Below are 18940 nucleotides of genomic sequence, written 5' to 3' on the forward strand. Positions count from 1 at the left end.
ACGTCGGTAATAATCACGTGCACTTTAAAAATTACAGAAAATTGTCAGAAAAAATTTATTATGATATACTTTGTAGAAGATTACGTGCAATTTATTTCTACATGTAGTGATTGGGCAAATGTCAGGCACGTAGCATCGATTTTGAAAGTGGGAAGGGGGGGGGCTCATCCGAATTTTTTTTTACAAGCCATAGAAAACGGCAAACCGCATATAATCACAATTCTAATCTAATGCAAATGCAAAGTGGGAGCGGGTTTAATTATAACAATATCACTTGATTTTATGATTTTTACTTCAATTTATTAAATATACACAAAATGTTGGTGGAGAAACTTCATGATAATTAAAGTTTCTCTCTGTAAATATAAGAAAAAATGTTCCCTACATGTACTAGACCCCCCCCCCACCACCACCACCACCACCACTCCCACCTCTCCCCGATGCTACGGGCCTGAAATGGGCTGTATATCGAGCAGCTTGTTTAGAAACACCCATTGCAGTAATTCGCCAGATGTTTAGAATTATTCCAAGCCTTATATGTAATCAAATTTTAATCATAAACTAATGTTAAATCGAGCAGTTGCTTTATTGCGAAATTGGGCTTTACGCCTATGTAAGGGGTCATAAGGACAAACCAATACGTGTACATGATAGCCGATTCAGAACCTATGAAATGCATTCTAAAAACTTTTTAATCCAACTAAAAGACGATATTTTATTTCGTCATATCTCTGCCCCACATTTTTATTATTTTAAAAAATATTGTATAAAAACCATAATTATTATAAAGAGTGTGCCTTTTACTTTAAACTATATACAAGTCTTTTTTGTCCATTACCTCTTTATCTATGACGTCACCTTAATGAGTTAATTACGCAATTTTGCAATCAAATAAAAATACTGTCATTTTCCTCAATAGTTTGCATTTGGAAGTATTAAGCGCAGGTCAGAGCAAGAAATTTTTTTACATGTACATACGTAATCATACACATCATACTTGACATAGTACTTACGCTTTATGTCTCATAGACAAAACACCCATTTTTTGCAACAGAACATTAATTTATTAAAATAAGATAATCTTAATGACGTCATGTCAACATTATGTTGTCAATTTGGTGATTAAACTTTTATACATTTTTTTAAAATATAAATTCAAGTTTCTTTCACTGAAAAAAAAACTCTTAGTAACACTTTAACACTTTAATGCTAGGGACGAGAAATGCGTAATACTGCATATACTTATTTTGTAACTGAATCAACGAACCTATCGTTTTGAAATATTTAAGTTTAGACGCAAGAAATAAACTTAAACTTTAGTTAGATAATTCTTTTTTCAATGCACACGGTTACACTAAAATTGTTTCGATAATTTCCCTTTTTAGCAAAGAGAACAAGAATGATAAATACTTCTTTATCATTAATACACATTTTTCTCTTTTGCATCCCATCTTAAAATCTTACAATTTATAAGTTAATTCAAGGTCTAATAAAACGATGTCTTGAAAGTATCCTTTTTGGCATTTCATGCAAAATACAGGTGCCAACTGTCGATCTAATCTTTCGATAAGAAATAAAAACATGCTACTTACTTCCGGTGCGTCGTTTTGATTTCAAATATGCATGATATTTTGCGGTATATTAATGAAAAAACCCTCAATATATTTTCATATGATCATACAATGATCAAGTCTTTGTTGGGGGGAAGAGGGGTGTCATTCGCTATCAAAGATAACTCCATCTGGTCAAAGCTTATTTTTGGAGAATGAGGTACACTTGACAGAAAAAAGGTAACAAGACGTTCTTAAAACTTTGAAGAAGTCTTTGCAGAATTATATTTCGTCGGGTTCTGGAGGGTTCCCTGTGTCATAAGATAATAGACATGGCACACACTTTATTTTAAGTTAAATAACAATCATAAAATACACTTTCTATCATTTTTTTCTTCAACAATAGGTTATCATATTAAATGTTGCGCGCCCCTGTCCACATGACGCAATTTTTAGCTGAACTGAGATCCAATCTGTTCCTGTTTTTGTTTTTTACAATATTGAAGTTCAAAAATTTTCAGAAGATGGAGCGCCTCTTACTGGAAGATATGACCTTTGCTATCCGCTAAATCAACAATAAGTATCAACATCAGACATAGCAAGGAGACAATTAAAAGCAATAAGATGGCACTAGACCACTCGGCTCTATGCAGATGCTCCAGCACCAGGGCAAAGTCTAGATATACACTCGGAGAGAAAAGGATGCTTAAAGCTGCTTGGTCCGATTTTTTATATCATTTTGTGCACGTTTTTAAACGGTGGTTTTGCTAAGTATATGTATAATAATAGACATTGCAGTAGTTTTCCCAGTCAATTAAACCAAATTTCAATGAAAAAAATTATGTACAAAATTTACTAACAAAACAAACGACATAAAAAAGGGAATCGCGATATTTCGCCTCATATGAAAATTCACCGTAAAGCCAAGACGGGTATGGTTGTGTTACGACTTTGACATCGCTATAAATATAGGTCGTAGTGTTCAAGCAAATTGCAAATAAACCTATGTATGTTTTGTTTGCTAATATTTCTGAAGTTTCCTTTGTCTACAATCGATGCAGAGCATGCGAGTTTAATAACCTCAATCATTCGGGGGACGAAACCAAGCGGTTCTCTTTTTTAAACACCCCATGATGCATTTTGGTTTGTTTTTTCGTTTGCCCAAAAGGGAATTATTTTTATTTACTTTTAATATTTCTAACTTTGAAAGGAGACCGATTCTGCTGGTGTAAATAGGAGAAAGTCCATAACTTTCTAAGATAAATGGTGTGTATGGAAAATTATTTGATACTGTAATTACAAAAAAATCGGACCAAGCAGCTTTAACGGACAATCTTTGCAAACCAGAATGAAGACCACTCTACAGCTTAAAACTAGGTGGATACAGAATGGAGGTCAGGCATCATACAGCACTGTAAGACGACGACTACAGACGACGACGTGCAACCAGACCAGGAGGCTGGTCTGATAGCACATCTGGCTTTGAAAAAACTATAATTACAGCTATTCATCGAAGCAATTTGATCGTATGGAGCGCCATAGCTGCCTTATGTGGCTATTTCATATGAGGTTGTGCTTTATTATATTATGCTGTAGTTATTTCATGCGAAGATGGTGCTTTTATTTTATGAAGACGGTGCTTTATTATGTGAAAATGGTGCTTTATTGTATGACGATGGTGCTTTTATGTGAAGATGGTGCTTTATTATATGGATGGTGCCTTATTATATGAAGATGGTGTTTTATATATGGAGATGGTGCTTTTTTATTTGATGATGCTTTTTTATGTGAAGGTGCCTTTTTATATGATGGTACTTTTTAATTTGATAGTGCTTTTTATGTGATGGTGCTCTTAAATGTAAAGGTGGTCACTCGGAACTCCATTTCATACACCTTTGCTAGTTGCTTTTTGTCGAGCACAATACGTATATAAGCTAACAAGATGGTCTGTGTATAACTATTAATTTTATTATTGAAATATATGTGACTGAGCTGAAAACGAATATTATTTAAGGTTGTTCTTTACATTTTGTTTGTACAATTTTAAAGGTTGTTCTTTACATTTTGTTTGTACAATTTTAAATGCTAAAAGAAAATTTAATTCAAAAGATACGTTTTTAATGAAAATAACTTTGACTATCTTAAAAAAGTCAATGCACTTTTTATAATAACACTAAACGAATAAAATTACTCCCCATTTCCTTTTACAGTCCAGCAAACAGCTTCAGAATATGCATAATGAAGAGAGAAAATAGAAATAACACTTCCTTTAATTGCATTTTAGAAGTTGTTTGAAACACATTGTATATAATGAAAAAATAAGAAAAGATTCTTACTGTTAAAAATATATATGAAAGAAATTATTAAACGATTTACTTGAAGCTGAGAACATCTTTTTGAAGGTCATTTCATTGCTCATCATTTGCTTTGAATGTAGTTAAACCCTTCTCCGTTTGTTTTTATCTGTTTTAATGTATGTGCATGTATTTTAATAAACACTTTTTTTCAGGGAGGTCTCAACTCAATGTTATTTCAATTGAGTTATATCTTTATATTAGTTATCAACAAATAGTTCGATACATGCTCTAATAATTTGCTTCTGTTACCAAAAACGGTCGCGTAAGATACTACTACTACATGTACTAAGGTAAGGTACTACTACTACATGTACTACGAATGAAAAGAAAGTAAAGACAGGACTGTGCTTGTGGATGTCGTAAGAAGAGAAGGGTTACTCGGGTGAATGTGACCACAAATCGAAATATGCCAATACTTGGTGCATGACAGATGTCTAGGATTTACTTTGAAGAAAGTTGTATTCAAATATCCAACATGCATGTTAATGCTTATGTATTTGAATATCGTAAAAAATCGGAATGCTTCACATCTTTTCTATTTTAACTAGATTACTGTAAGCGTGGTTCCAGTTATCACATTTCGGTGCCCCTGATTACCTAAGTCATGTAGGCCAGTTCAGTAGAAAAATTGGTTTCCATTGCGTTTAAACGCTTTTGCGTGTTTCATTGCAATGTGTTTTGCGTTTAAATGTTAAAATTGCGATTTAACGCAAAGTTTTTGCGTTTAAACGCAAAGAAGATAACGTTTTAACACAAAGTTTTGCAAAATCTTTCGCGTTTAATCACAAAAATTATTTCGTTTAGTCGCAAAAAAAGTACTGTTTTTTGAAGCAATGATCGTATCGTTTAATCGCAAAAGTCATTGGGTTTAATCGCAATAGCTATTGCGTTTAATTGCAAAACTGTTTGATTTGAACGTGACTTTTTTTAAGTTGAAACCAAAAGAAGATATTTCTTATGTTACGACATAGTTTATGCCACAACCATCCGTTAGTCTGTCCTCCAAGGATACATGTAATATTGAACATTTCTTTCTCGCCTTTCCCGTCGTGCTCGTGTTGTTTACTTTTTTAAAAAGGCGATATCACGTATTCAATTTTGAATCTGTGATATCTTAGAGAGACAATTTAAACTAGATACCTCATATTTTAAGTACATTTACCTATAATAATAAAATGATATTTTTTTGGCAAAGGCAATATATTTTCATCAATGTCTGGCGATAGTGATTTTATATTCTGAAACAAATCTCAATCTTAAACTGTCAAAAAGTCCTAAGAACTCTTAGTTTTTCGCTTTTTTCTTGATTTATTAGATAATTACCAACCCGATATATTTACGCATAATGTCAGTAACAACCTTAAAAACGATAAGTATTTTCAGAGCGTGTGATATGCTGAACTTATAATTTAACGCTGATACAGATTTATCAAATATTGACCGAATCTTGTTCTGAAGTTATATTAAAATTGTACTTGTCTCTTAGGAACTCCTTACACCATATATTTTCCATAATAGGTTATGGGGATATCTTTTTTATAAAAATGATGTAGAAAAATTTAGACTATATTTTAGAAATGCAACTTAGTGAGCAAATTCGTGAAATTTATGGTTCGTAGATCAATTATTGAAAGGTGCATCTTTATTGCATTTTTGACTATTAAGTACTCACATAAAAATTGCTTGTTGATGCCAAGCATCCTTTTATATCATTTATTGTTTAAAGCCATTCTCATTAAAAAAAAAAAAAAGGTCTTTTTCTAATAATAAACCAAAATTTAGTCCACCTTGAAAAAAAAATAGAGATTTACCCTTAACACATATGTTTTTATTGAACCAGATATTTTGATTAGCAAAATTGGTTAATGAAATATCTTTGCATTCGTTTAAGGCTACAAAAACCTCTTAATAAAACACATGGAGGGAGTTTAATTTCAATTCTTCGTATTTTGTAATGCTTGAATTGAGCAAAAATGGAATGTCGATATTATGTTTTATTAACTACACAAGCGTTTAAAAGTGAAGACAGACTACTTCTATTTTGAATAATTTTCGAAACTCATGAAGCTTTCATAGCTTTGAGTTTTGATTCAAAGTCTGTAATAACAATGCCGCCTTCATATATGTTTCTAAATAAGGTGTTACGCTTGATTTGCTCTCGATTTCCCCAAATAAATGAGAACATTATTTTATTAATACTTTTAATGAAAGATTGTTCAGGGTTTTCTTAAATAGTAGCCGTGTACAAGACCTTTGAGATTAAAAAAGAATTTATAAGCTGGCATTTTCCAAAAATAGTTAGTTTTCTACTTCGCCAAGAGTCAAGTATTTTTTCAAATTCCTTAAATTTACATAACAAGTTTCTTTCATTACTTTTCGGTTTTGTTATGCCCCATATATATACCACGACATTTAATTGTGTCAAAATTCATTGTTATGCCTTTAAGAGTTGTTTTGCCTTCTATAGTATGTTTAAGCACCCCGAATGAGTACATTCCGTCTTTGCCAAATTCAACTTCGTTCCTGATACAGGTCCAAAATTTTCAATAATTTTGACAACACGTTCAAGTGATTCTATGTCCTTAACAGGGAACGTACTATCATCTGCATGCTGTATGCATTTAATTCAATTTGGTGTACTGCTTATTTTAAATCCTTTAACACTATCAGAATTATTGATTCTTGTTGATAAAATTTCCATTACAAATAGAAATAAAATAGCTGAGACAGGACATCCTTGTCTAATACCTCTATACATCTGACATTTTCTGGAGATCCAACCATTGTTTTTATACAGAAATATGAATTTGTATACAAAATTTTAATCCATTTAACAAAATTGTCGCCGAAATTAAATTTGCTCATTGACCGCAGCAGAAACTCCCATTCAACGGAATTGAATGCCTTCTGAAAGTCAGCAAATTAGAAAATTCCTGATTCTTTGCTTTTTCCCAAAAAATCAAAAATATCTCAAATAAGTCTAGCGCTGGCTCCTGAATAACGTCCTTTAATATATCCAGACTGATCGGGGTTGATTATTTTGTGAGTCTTGGTAAAATGGGGAGGCAATCCCGGGCCGGGGCAAAATAAAAGCCGGGGCAGATCGATATTTTTCAATTTTCTGTGTTGATACTCAACCAATATCATTGAAATGTTTAGGACATGTCCACAACCAGTATAAATGTATTCGCTGTGAATATTTCTGCAAAACAATGTATATTAAGAAATTTATCGACGATTGTTGATTTTCAAGTTGGTAAAATGGGTAAGCAAACCCGGGTCGACATTTTACGGTTTTGTGGACTTCTTTTAAAAAAAAAACTGAACATTTCACGTTTAATTCCGGTGAAAGATATAAAATACTTATAAGAAATAGTCATTTATTGAACGTAAAGTTAAAATTCTTCAATTAATAACAGGTTTTGAGAAAAACCGGGTCACTAAAAAAGAGCTGTGATAATATGAACGAATAAGCATGCTGGTTTTTGTTGTTGTTTTTTTTTTGGGGGGGGGGGGTTGTAAGCAAGTACTGTTCTTATCGTGATAACAACGACGCCCTACCAGGGCCCAGACTCAGTTTGCCTATAAAAAAAACAATATCTTACAAGCACTAATATTAAAAAAGAAATAAAAACTACTTGGATCTAGCTACATGTAGATCTCCCTAGGATCTAGAGGCTGTTGCCCACTGTGGACAGTTGAATAGGAAACTGTCACCTGGGTTTGTTACACCTGCACATTTCTGATGAAACCATTGAAAACAAGATGGATTGTCACATGCAATCATATCATCAAAGATGTTTGGCAGATTGCAATGTGCGGCACAGTCAATCGCAATTGTTTGAATCTTATCTTTTTTACTCAGGCTGAGTCTTTTCTTCTGTTGTGGTCGTCTTGAAAAAGGAGTGCACTTCTTGTCATTGATGTGTTTGACCAAGTGGCTTCTTATGTTGTTTATGTCATAATTCACAGGCTGGTTGTCACAGCTTCATGTAAAACAAAACTCGGTTAAATTGGCAACTGCATACACTCCACAATCAACACCATTTTGCTGTTGTTTAACTTCTGATTCAGATACTTTGATGGCCTTTTTCCCTCTTCCATAAACTTTATCAAGCTGGATTTGAGTTGACTGTGAGATGTAATAACATATACAGTTATATTGCAGTCTTGCCCATATTGTCCAGCATTATCTCCTCCCAGGAGCCCCCGAAGGAACTCAGACACAGATATGGAAAGAGGGTGAGGATGTGGAACACAAAATAAGAAAACACATGTACTTAGTTGTCACCGTTAGGTATCCATACATGTTATACTGTACCTGATTGAATCAATATGCTGTCTATTCAACAAAATATAATTATTTTACAACATTAATTATCATTAAATTAATATCATTCCGATAGTTAAAATTGCAACCCCATACTGCGGCAAATACAGCATATTAATTCAATATTTCCTGCCCGATGAGATGAAAAGTCAAGATATACATGTATACAAGTATATATACAACATTTATTTATTCAAAGAAAATACACATTTAATAATTCATACCTACTTTTTAAGACAACTACTGAACAGACATCAGATTGGTGTCCATGTACTGAATGAGAAAAGTAAGTTCTGTGGAAGCTATATAAAGGTTTTCTAAAAACCACTCAACTCATTATAGAATATTATCATCAAAAGATATCACTTTGAACTTTAAAACAATTGTTCATCACAACAACCTAGCTTCTTCTCAGCTTCCTCTCTTTTTGTAATTATCCTAATGAGATGATAGCTTCCTCTCTATTAGCTAATTATCATAATGAGATGATTCAGTAGTTAATCGATCAAGCAGCTTAATTACATTTAGGCTTATGTGTGATTAAAAAAATAATATTAAAGCTAGGCACAGTATATGTGATCTTTATTTTCAAATTATGTGAATTATTGTAAATGTAAAGTAACATTAATAAAACATAAATAAAATCCATGTGGGATAACATAGACACGCAACTATTACGGAATTATCAAGTTTGTCCTGGGTGATCGGATCCGGTTTTAGTGACCCGGTTTTTCTTAAAAACTGTTATTAATCGAAGAATAATTAATTTCCGTTCAATAAATGCCTATTTCTTATTAGTATTTCATATGTTTACCGGAATTAAACGTGAAATGTTCAGTTATTTCTTAAATAAGTCCACAAAACCGTAAAATGTCGACCCGGGTTTGCCTACCCTTTTTACCAACTTGAAAATCAACAATCGTCGATAAATTTCTTAATAAACAATGTTATGCAGAAATATTTACAGCGAATACAGTTATATCGATTGGGCACATATCCTAAAAATTTCAATGATATTGGTTATTTATTAGCAAAGACAATTGAAAAATATCGATCTGCCCCGGCTTTTATTTTGTCCTGGCCCGGGTTTGCGTACCCATTTTACCAAGACTCTTATTTTGTCTATAATTTTTTTAAACGAAGTGAAAAAAACATGCAATAATTGTAATCACAATTTGTTAAACTTATAGGACGGTAGTTTTAAAGTTTATCTAGTTGACCTTTCTTATGAATTAAAGACAAAACAGAGTATTTTGGGTATTTTATCTGCTTGATAAAACTGTTTGCATTTGCTAAAATAAAGTAAATACGCTTTTAAAATAAACCTAAGATTTTCTCTTTGTTTTTTTTAGCTCAAGTGAGCTCTTCTGATCATATTTTGTCCGTCGTCCGTCTGTTTGTCCGTCCGTCTGTAAACTTTTTACTTTTAAACTTCTTCTCTAAAATTGCTTAGCCAATTTCAACCAAATTTGGCACAAAGCATCCTTATGGAAAGGCAAATATCAATTGCAAAATTAAAAGACCGATCTATATTCAAAGCGTAGAAAACCACGAAACTGTAGAAAAAGAGGGGTGCATTCTTAAAAATCTTCTCAAGAACTACGTAATTAAGCATAAATAGTCCTTATGGAGAGGAAAAAATAAATGGCAAAAATTATGGGCTAATTCTGTTTTAAATCTCAGTTATTACGAAAATAATAATAAAGGAAATGCGTGTTTCAATCAGTTTATAACTTCGGGTTCGGTATTCCATACTTCTAAAACGAGGTTCTTTGTTTAAGGCAGCCATGTTTGTTGTATGATAAACGGGTCGATCTGACAAATGTTGTGCAACAGTATCGCCTGTATTTTGTAATTTTTACGTATCAAATCAAACATAGACTTCGGTAAATCAGACAGTTGACTGTTTATCTGCACAAATTAAGCAAAATATGATGTATTAACAAGGTACTAAAATTTAATTCATTCTATCGGTTATTCGGTATGATCTTTTGCGTAATGGTTAATTAATGCAATGTGTTTTGTTGAGATGCTCAGCATTTTCTCGAGTTTATTCAGTTTAAACAGAGTTTAATATCACTGACAGAAATATGTAGGTATATATTTGACACATTTTGAAAAATAAATTGTGCTCTTTGTTTTAGTGCGTGTTTCTTCTGTTTATTTGTTTACAATTTCTATTTACTAACCAGATTTGAGTGTTAAGCTTCGAATTGTTAGAAAGATACAAAGCTTTGCTTACAATTCTATGTTTGTACACAGATCTGAGGCCATTCTTTTTTATGTGGTTTATACTTTAAATGCTGAATAGGAAATACCAAATAAAAATCTTAAGCTGAATGTAATAAACTCATGTGAACAAAATATGACTCAAACCTAGCATAATTGTATGCCCTGTATCTTGGTCATTCTATGCAATTCTATGATTGACGCTGAAATTTTGGTTGATTATTAGAAATGTCTCACTAAACGTTAAATACTTCAAAAAAAAAAATAATAAAAGATGACATGCTGTAGCTACTTTCTGGGACCCCCTTTTTATACGATGAATTATATGAATTCTACTTCAATTTTGATAGTTTTTCAGACACGAGTAAATATAAACGACACCGTTAAAACAGTTTCCATAGTTCTGACACATTTCTGTTACGGGGATAAAGGCATTCTCGCTATTGCTAAGAAAATATTACAGCTGAAAATCATTCTCGGTTTTAGCCATTTGTTGTTTTTGAATAAAGATGAAAATAATGGGTGGGCCTTAGTAAAATTGATTGATATGCCTGTCAATTCATTTACTATAATAAGCTCTTTGACATGTCAAGTGACAACATGTTTCTTTGAGTGTATTTCTCAATAAGTTAGTAAGGTTAAAAAGTCACACGAGTTTACGCCAGGTAAACAATAGTCGTTTATAATGGGAAAGACCAATTAAATTTTTGAATGTTTTTAATTTGAGGAATTGAGCTCATTGAGGCACAATTTTATTCTTCACATCTATTGAAATTTTAAAATAAAATATAATGACTATTATAATGATTTTTTTTAAAAATACAATAATTAGTAAGTAGTTGAGGAAGAAAATGTACCTGTATGCTCTCATATATTTTGATCGCTTTATAAAATGGGGGGGGGGGGGGGGGAAGGAGGGGGACAGAATGAAACTATAGGGAACTTGAAATTAACAGTGTACCCCTACAAAAAGTTTAGTTTTATATCTTGCGTAGGATTCTCTTATTTTTAAAAATTGTATTCCATAAAGGTACAAGATTAAATGTATGCAAAAATAAGTGTAAAATTCGAATTCTTTATAAATTTTTTGGTAATTCTACCGATGGGCCATATGGTACAATATCCTTTGAACGCCTATATAAAGTCATAGTTGCTCAGGTGAGCGATGTGGCCCCATGTGCCTCTGTCTTAAGTTAATGTTTACAATCGGTGTGTAAAATGCAACCGAATATGAATACACGCAGGCAATAATTTATCCCCTTTTGTTAACATGCTCATGAATTATAAGCTTTGTTTTGTTTTTTTTCTTTTTTTCACTTATTTATATGATTTATTTGCACCAACTTGCAGTATATGACGTCAGAAGTGACGCTATTTCTATAATTTAATCAAAATCAGTCCAAAATTGACATTTTTCCCCATCTTTTTACAAATGGGAAATATAGAGCGTATGCTTGAACAAGGAAAAAATTTTTGTCACATACTGGTCTTGGCTAGATACATCTCTTGATTAAAATATTTTGTTTGTTTAAGCATGCGCTCTATGTTTTCGGAAAGAAAAACTGCTTGAAAACGAGCTGTTTTATGCTAAAAATGCAAAAATGGCGGGGGAAAAGGTGTCTTTACAATGCCATATTTCTGAATTGTGGGTATTTGAATCAAAATGAACATTTAGTAAAAACATCATATATATGTATAAAAAAACAAAGAATTACAGTAAAATGATGGTATTCGTTTTAGGGGGGCATTTAAGGCCCATACTATATATTGTCCTTTTTACTTCTCCCAAAACTTAAGGCAGTTTACGGTTTACAATTTGCGAACAGGTAATGAAAAAGCTGAGAAAGCTTTGAAAAATATTTCACAAAGCCATCTTTTTTTTTCTAAAGGAAGAGTACTAGTAAATTTTCTTATTAATTTTTTTTCCTGCCAGTCAACTTAACTTAAGTACAACTACTTGATTGTCTGGTTACTTGACAATAATTGTTTATTTGTAAATGTTTACACATTTCATCCTTTAATGCCTGATGTTTGACCTGGACAGGGCTTGCTTTCGTCGAATTTGCTGACAGCTACCTCGTCACATCCCACCAATATAACTTTACATTTGTCTGGCGGAAAGCTTGTGATGATCGTGCTAGTGCTGCAACAGAAATGACAGGTGTAAAAATAGAAATTTAATTTTTTTATCATTTCATTTGGATTCATAAAATTGTAGACTTAAAATATTACAGTTTACATGAAAAATTATATATTCATGGAAAGCTAGGCAGCTAATCAGCATGTGTATAAAGGTTTATCTACTATCTGCAGAACCAGTGACTACCAAAAATATTATAAGTCCAAATATTTACATCAATCTAATATGATTCCATCTATTTCTAGGGAAACTGTTAATTTATAGCTGTTAAAAGCAGACTAGACTAAAATCTACACGCCCCGTTTATCGATTCCTTGAAACCTACAGAGACCTAAGAAAAATCACCGATAGCACGAAATATTCATCATGATGCCAGATTCAAATTCCCATAGGAGACGATTTATCGGTCTCTTTTAGCTAACGTACGGATGTTCATTAACAGCAATTTAGTTTATTTACTGTAAAGTAACTTATATTCGCGTGCGAGAATTTTCCGCAAGGGCCTTGTCATCGCGAATATTTCTCGCCGCGAGCCAACCGCTGTCATATGGATGTTATAACAACACGGGTCTGAATAAGGCTCGGGCGCGAACAATAGTCATCACAAACCAGTTCATTGGAAGCACATGTAAATCGCAAAATAAAGTCGCCAGGAATAAAAGTTGGATTTTGGGGGGGGGGGGTTTTAATAATCAATTAATAAATTTGTTGAAAAAAAGTAAATGTAAACCAATAAATGCTTCCTTTGGTGATTCATTCGGGTTATGAAGGTAGTGATCATTGTAGATTTTTTTTTTTCATAACCCGCGGTCCGCTAACGCGGGTGATGTATTTTTTTCTGCAATGTTGCCACCTTCATATCCCGATTGATTGACCAAAGACACTTTGTTGTTTAATTAACTGCATTTGCACCTTAATCATTGAAATAAATGATTAAAATATCTCACTCGCAACAGTTTAAAGATTTTCCATCTTCAGAACATGTGCACTTAAAACAGTTTGGACCAGTTGTTTTTTCATAACTTCGGCCTGGCATAATAGCTCTTCCTTTATATGGACAATAGTACCCTAAAAATAAAGGAAAACATTAGAATAAACAATTTGTTTTAAAGAAAATATGTTGCTTGAGAATTTTGGTAACGCATCTCTAAATGCATTAAATGACAGACAAAATCCAGGCACTTAAAAAAAATTCAACATGCATTTTTTGGGACCATATTAACGCACTTAATTTGAAATATAAAGATTTAACAGTGCGTTATAAGTAAACATATTCACTTATTATCATTAAGACAAATATTAAAACAGTATGAGCTGCAATTTTTTTGTTGAAATTCTTTTTTACGATAATGTTATTTCCAACTAAAATGACAAGAAATAGCATGGTTTTAAATATCTGTTTGCCACATTTTTGTGGGGAAAAGTCTTTAAGAAGCCTAAATTGGAGCAAAATTTAATAATTGTCGTCCTGTACAAAAATTTATCTGCTATATATTCCTTAGCAGAAAAATTTTCATTCTGACAAAAATCAATGATTTTTTTCAAATCGTATTAATCATAAAAGTTTAAGTTACATGCAAACTAATCATACTTACAGGTTTTTGCATCAAAATAAAATTCTAAAAAATACAGCTCATATTGCTTTAATATGCACATATTCCAAAATATTACGGTTTTAGTTAGATAAAATGTTTATATTGATTTGTCACGACTTTTTAATATGGTATAGTATCATTGGGCAGCAGAATGAGAGAACTAAAGATAACTTGTAATTTCAAAAACATTATTAATGCAAGGATATATATTGACAATTTGAGGATTTCACATGATTCACCGCATCCCTCTTTCACTGTCTTGTATGATGCGCTCAAATCTCTTTCATTTTAGACTAAATATTAATTCAAATTATGAACTTCTCCGGTAACACTAACTTTTTATTTGCCGTAGAATAGCTTTGGACTCGGAACTTTTCTATTAGTTCAAAAACAAGAGGCCCATGGGGCACATCGCTCACCTAAGCACCAATGACGTTAAATGGGCGTTCAAAAGATATTGTGTCATATGGCCCCTCAGTAGAATTACAAATAAAAATATTGTAAAGTATTCGAATTTTACACTTATTTTTGCATACACGTAATCTTTGACATTGTACCTTTATGGAATATTATTTTTACCGAGAATAAGAAAATCCTACGCAAGATATAAAACTAAACATTTGGTAGCGGTCCACTGTTAACTTCAAATTCCCTAAATTTTCATTTCATCCCCCTCCCCCACTTTATAAAACGATCAAAATATATGAGAACATATAGGTACATTTCCTTCATCAACTACTTACTAGTTATTGAATTTTTTTTAATATATTATGAGAGTTTTTGTATTTCATTAAAAATTTTCTATTGGTGCGAAGATAATTGTTCCTCAATGCGCCTAATTTCTCAGATTAAAAACATTCAAAAATTTAATTTCTCTTCCCCATTGTAATTAAACGACTGTTGTTTACCTGGCGTAAACTCGTGTGACTTTTATAACCTTACTAACACTTGATTGATGAATACACTGAAATGTTAAATGCTGTCACGTGACATGTTAAAGAGCTATAAAAATCAATGTAATGACAGGCATATCACTCTACTTTACTCAGGCCCTCCTATTATTATCATCTTTATTCAAAAACAACAAATGGCTACAACCCAGGATAATTTTTTGCTGTTATATTTTCTAAGGATTAGCGATAATGTCTTTATCCCCGTAACAGAAATGAGTCAGAACTATGGAAACTGTTTTAACGGTGTCGTTTATATTTACTCGTGTCTGAAAAACTATCAAAATTGATGTAGATTTCATATTATTCATTGTATATAGAGGGGGCCACAGAGAGTAGTTACAGCATATCATCCTTTAATAAAAGTGTTTAACGTTTAGCAAATTATTTCTAATGATCAACCAAAATTTTAGCGTCAATCGTAGAATTATAAGCAAGATTCAGAGCTCACAATTATGCTAGGTTTGAGTCATATTTTGTTCACATGAGTTTATTACATTCAGCTTAAGATTTTTAACTTGGAATTTCCTATTCAGCACTGAAAATATGAACAAACAAAAAAGAATGGCCTCAGATCTGGGTACAAACAAAGAATTGTGAGCAAAGCTCTGTATCTTGCTTATAATTCAAAGCTTAACACTCAGATATGGTTAGTAAATAAAAATTGTAAACAATTTAACAGAAGAAACATGCACAATAACAAATTAAGAGCACAATTTATTTTTTTTTTCAACATGAGTCTAATATATATCTACACATTTCCGTTAGTGATATTAAACTCTTTTTTAAACTGAATAAACTCGAGAAAATGATGAGCATCTCAACAAAACACATTAATTAACCATTACGCAAAAGATCATACCGAATTACCGATAGAATGAATTATATTTTAGTACTTTGTTAATACATCAGATTTTGCTTAACTTGCGCAGGTAAATAGTCAACTGTCTGATTAACCGAAGTCTCTGTTTGATTTGATACGTAAAAACGACAAAATACAGGCTTTTATTCCCCAGGTTACAAAGCATAAATAATGAAAACGAAACGAAAATCATAACAAGCTAGTAACACCACCGTCATATGCGAAAACTGTCAACGCATTAAAATATTTAACCTCAATTCACTTCACAAAATCGGCACCAATGTATTTTGCATGTTTCAAAGAGTCCCTTTGCATGCGAACTGTTGCACAACAAACAAATTCATCTTTGTCAGATCGACCCGTTTTTCAAACGTCATGGCTGCTTTAAACATAGAAGTATGGAATACCGAACCCGAAGCTATAAACTGATTGAAATACGCCTTTCCTTTATTATTATTTTCGTAATACTTAGGTTTGAAACAGAATTAGCTCATAGTTTTTGCAACTTATATTTTCCTGTCCATAAGGATTATTTATGCTAAATTACGTTAAATTTGACTCAGTAGTTCTTGAAAAGAAGATTTTAAAAAATGCATCTCTCTTTTTCTAGAGTTTCGAGGATTTCTCCGCTTTGAAAAACGATCTGTCTTTCATTCAAGCAATTTATATTTGCCTTTCCATAAGGATGATTTGTAAAAAATTTGATTGAAATTGGCCAAACGGTTTTAGAGAAGTTCAAAATATAAAAAGTTTGTAGACGGATGATGGACAGAATGTGATCATAAATGCTCACTTGAGCTATCAGCTCAATGATTTTATATGATTTTATATCTATCATCCTACAGAAACTTAATCTGAGCTAAAAACTGTAAACGAAAAAAATCCAATTGTTGTTCTGAATTACCCTAAATATGTTCAAAGTACTTACCATTTCCTCTCTCACCCCAACAACCCGCTTCAGAATAAACAAAAAGAACACAGAAAATGGAGACAAAGATTGTTAAACGCTCCATCTCAGCTGAACTTGTATCAAGCAACTTGAATAAATCCGGTCATGGTTTTATACCAAGTTGGTCGTAATCACGTGCACTTTTAAAATTACACAAAAAGGACAGAATTCTATATCATGATAGACTTTGTAGAAGATTACTTGTAATTTGTTTCGCAATCAACATATCAAGTGACGCACGTAGCATCGATTTTGAAGGGGGGAAGGGAGGGCTCATCCGAAATTTCTTGACAAGCAATAGAAAAGCGCAAATTGCATATAAATATAATTCTAATCAGTGCAAAGAAAGTGGGTATATTTATAACAATATCACTGTTGATTTCCTGTTTTTTTACTTAATTTATAACATGTACCCAAAATGGTGGAGGAGGAAACCCCATGATAATTAAAGTATCTCTCTGTAAATCTAAGAAAATAAGAAAAATGTTCTCTAAATGTTGAGCCCCCTCCCCACCCCCATGCTACGTGCTTGAAATGGACTGTTTACCGAGCACCTATTAAGAAACACCCATTGCAGTAATTATTCGCCAGATGTGTTGAGCATTACTCCAAGCCAAATATGTAATCAAAAATTCATCATAAACTAATAAAATAAAAATTATATAATTTTGATCCTTTTATCGTTTACGTAAGAGATAAATATCATCCTAAATTATTTATTGGAGTAGATGCTTTATCGCGAAATTGTGCTTTACGCTTATGTAAGGGGTTGGAAGGATAAACCAATAGGTATACATGATGGCCGATTGAGAACCTGTTCAATGTTTTCGGAAAACTATTTGATCCAACTAAATGACTATATCGGGTTTGATCAAATGTCTGCCCCCGAAATTTTACCACTTTCAAAAATATTGTCGTAAAAAAAATATCTTCAGAAAACTTTAAACAGAGTATGCCTTTACTTTAACCTTGATATTAATCTTCATTGCCCATTACCTCTTTATCTATGACGTCACCTAAATGAGCTAATACCCACAATTTTGCAATCAAATGAAAATACTGTCATTTTCTCTCAATATTTTGCATTTGGAAGGTCAGCTCAAGGACGCTTTTTACACACGTTTCTGATCATATACGCATCATACTTGAAATGGTACTTGACAAGCCTGCGCTTGATGTGTCCAAGTCAAAATCCATCGAAAAACGTCCATATTTTGCCACAGAACATTAATTTATCAAAATAAGATAATCTTTATTATTAACATTATAATGTCAATTTGATGGCAATTTCATGATAAAACTGTTTATACACTTATTTTTAATATAAATTCAACTATCTTTCACCTTTTTTAAAACTCTTAATTAAACTTAAATATTGGATACGAGAAATTTTATTTCATAAAAGGATCAACGAATCTATCCTTTTAAAATTCAAATTTAGACGCAAAAGATAAATTTGAACTTTAGTTAGATAGTAAATTCTTTTTTCTATGTTCACGCTTACGCTAAAATTGTTTCGATAATTTTCCTTTTTTAACAAAGATAATTAAAGATAATATGAATCAATAAAACCTCCTCATTTATATACATTTTCCCATTCACATCTCATTATAAAATCTTACATTTTATAAGTTAATTCAAGGTCTAATAAAACGACGTATTGAGAATATCCTTTTTGTCGTTTCATGCAAAATGCAGGTGCCAACTGTCTATTTATATCACTCGATAAGAAATAAGAAAATGCTGCTTAATTCCCGTGATTTGTTTTGAATACAAATAAGTATGTAATTTCGTAGTATATTGAAAAAACTGTTAATATATTTTCATATAAGTATATAATAATCAACTCTGGGGGGGGGGGGTGTCATTCGCTTTCAAAGATAACACCATATGGTCAAAGCTTTAGGGAAAATGAGGTAGACTTGACAGAAAAAAAGGTGACAAGCTCTTTCTTAAAACGTCTTTGCAGAGTTATTTT

The 18940-nt window shown here is 32.1% G+C and overlaps 1 protein-coding gene across 1 annotated transcript; it reads right to left on the reverse strand.

The window, feature by feature from the left end:
* Positions 1–12405: 12405 nt before the first annotated feature.
* On the reverse strand, positions 12406–17094 carry LOC128178486 (beta-microseminoprotein-like). The gene is made up of 3 exons (XM_052845681.1): positions 16942–17094; positions 13554–13674; positions 12406–12609 (listed from the first exon to the last, which is right to left on the reverse strand). Exons 1-3 carry the CDS (start codon positions 17024–17026, stop codon positions 12477–12479), a joined length of 339 nt encoding a protein of 112 aa, XP_052701641.1. The 5' UTR covers positions 17027–17094; the 3' UTR covers positions 12406–12476.
* Between the last annotated feature and the right edge of the window lie 1846 nt (positions 17095–18940).

Source organism: Crassostrea angulata, chromosome 3, assembly GCF_025612915.1.
Source record: "Crassostrea angulata isolate pt1a10 chromosome 3, ASM2561291v2, whole genome shotgun sequence".
Lineage (NCBI taxonomy): Eukaryota > Metazoa > Mollusca > Bivalvia > Ostreida > Ostreidae > Magallana > Magallana angulata.